The 249-nt window shown below is 69.1% G+C and overlaps 1 protein-coding gene across 1 annotated transcript in view; it reads left to right on the top strand.

Moving 5' to 3' along the window:
• Positions 1-249, top strand: part of USH2A (usherin) — a 564,162-nt gene that overhangs the window by 529,261 nt on the left and 34,652 nt on the right. Inside the window, exon 63 of the mRNA XM_025049837.1 lies at positions 1-249. This exon is cut by the window's left edge and continues 103 nt beyond it; it is cut by the window's right edge and continues 1,046 nt beyond it. Within this exon, the coding sequence (XP_024905605.1) occupies positions 1-249 (249 nt within the window).

Raw genomic sequence — 249 nt, 5'->3', positions numbered from 1 at the left:
CGGCCCACCAGCGTCCAGCTGAGCTGGGCCGCGCCCGTCCACCCGAACGGCAGGATAACCCGCTACGAGGTGCTTCGCAGGTGCTTCGAGGGGGAAGCCCGCGGCAGTCCGACCAGCCCGGCCGGCGAGAAGGTCGTTTGCACGGAGTACGAGGCGGAGCGGGATGCGTTCGCGTGTAATGACACCGGGTTGCGGCCCTGGACGCTGTGTCGCTACAGAATCCGCACGTGGAACTCGGCCGGCCACACC

The sequence above is a fragment of the Pteropus alecto genome, unplaced genomic scaffold (genome assembly GCF_000325575.1).
Source record: "Pteropus alecto unplaced genomic scaffold, ASM32557v1 scaffold65, whole genome shotgun sequence".
In the NCBI taxonomy this organism is placed as follows: Eukaryota; Metazoa; Chordata; class Mammalia; order Chiroptera; family Pteropodidae; genus Pteropus; species Pteropus alecto.
The sequence above is the reverse complement of the archived record's forward strand: the minus strand, read 5'-3'. Positions and strand labels throughout refer to the sequence as shown.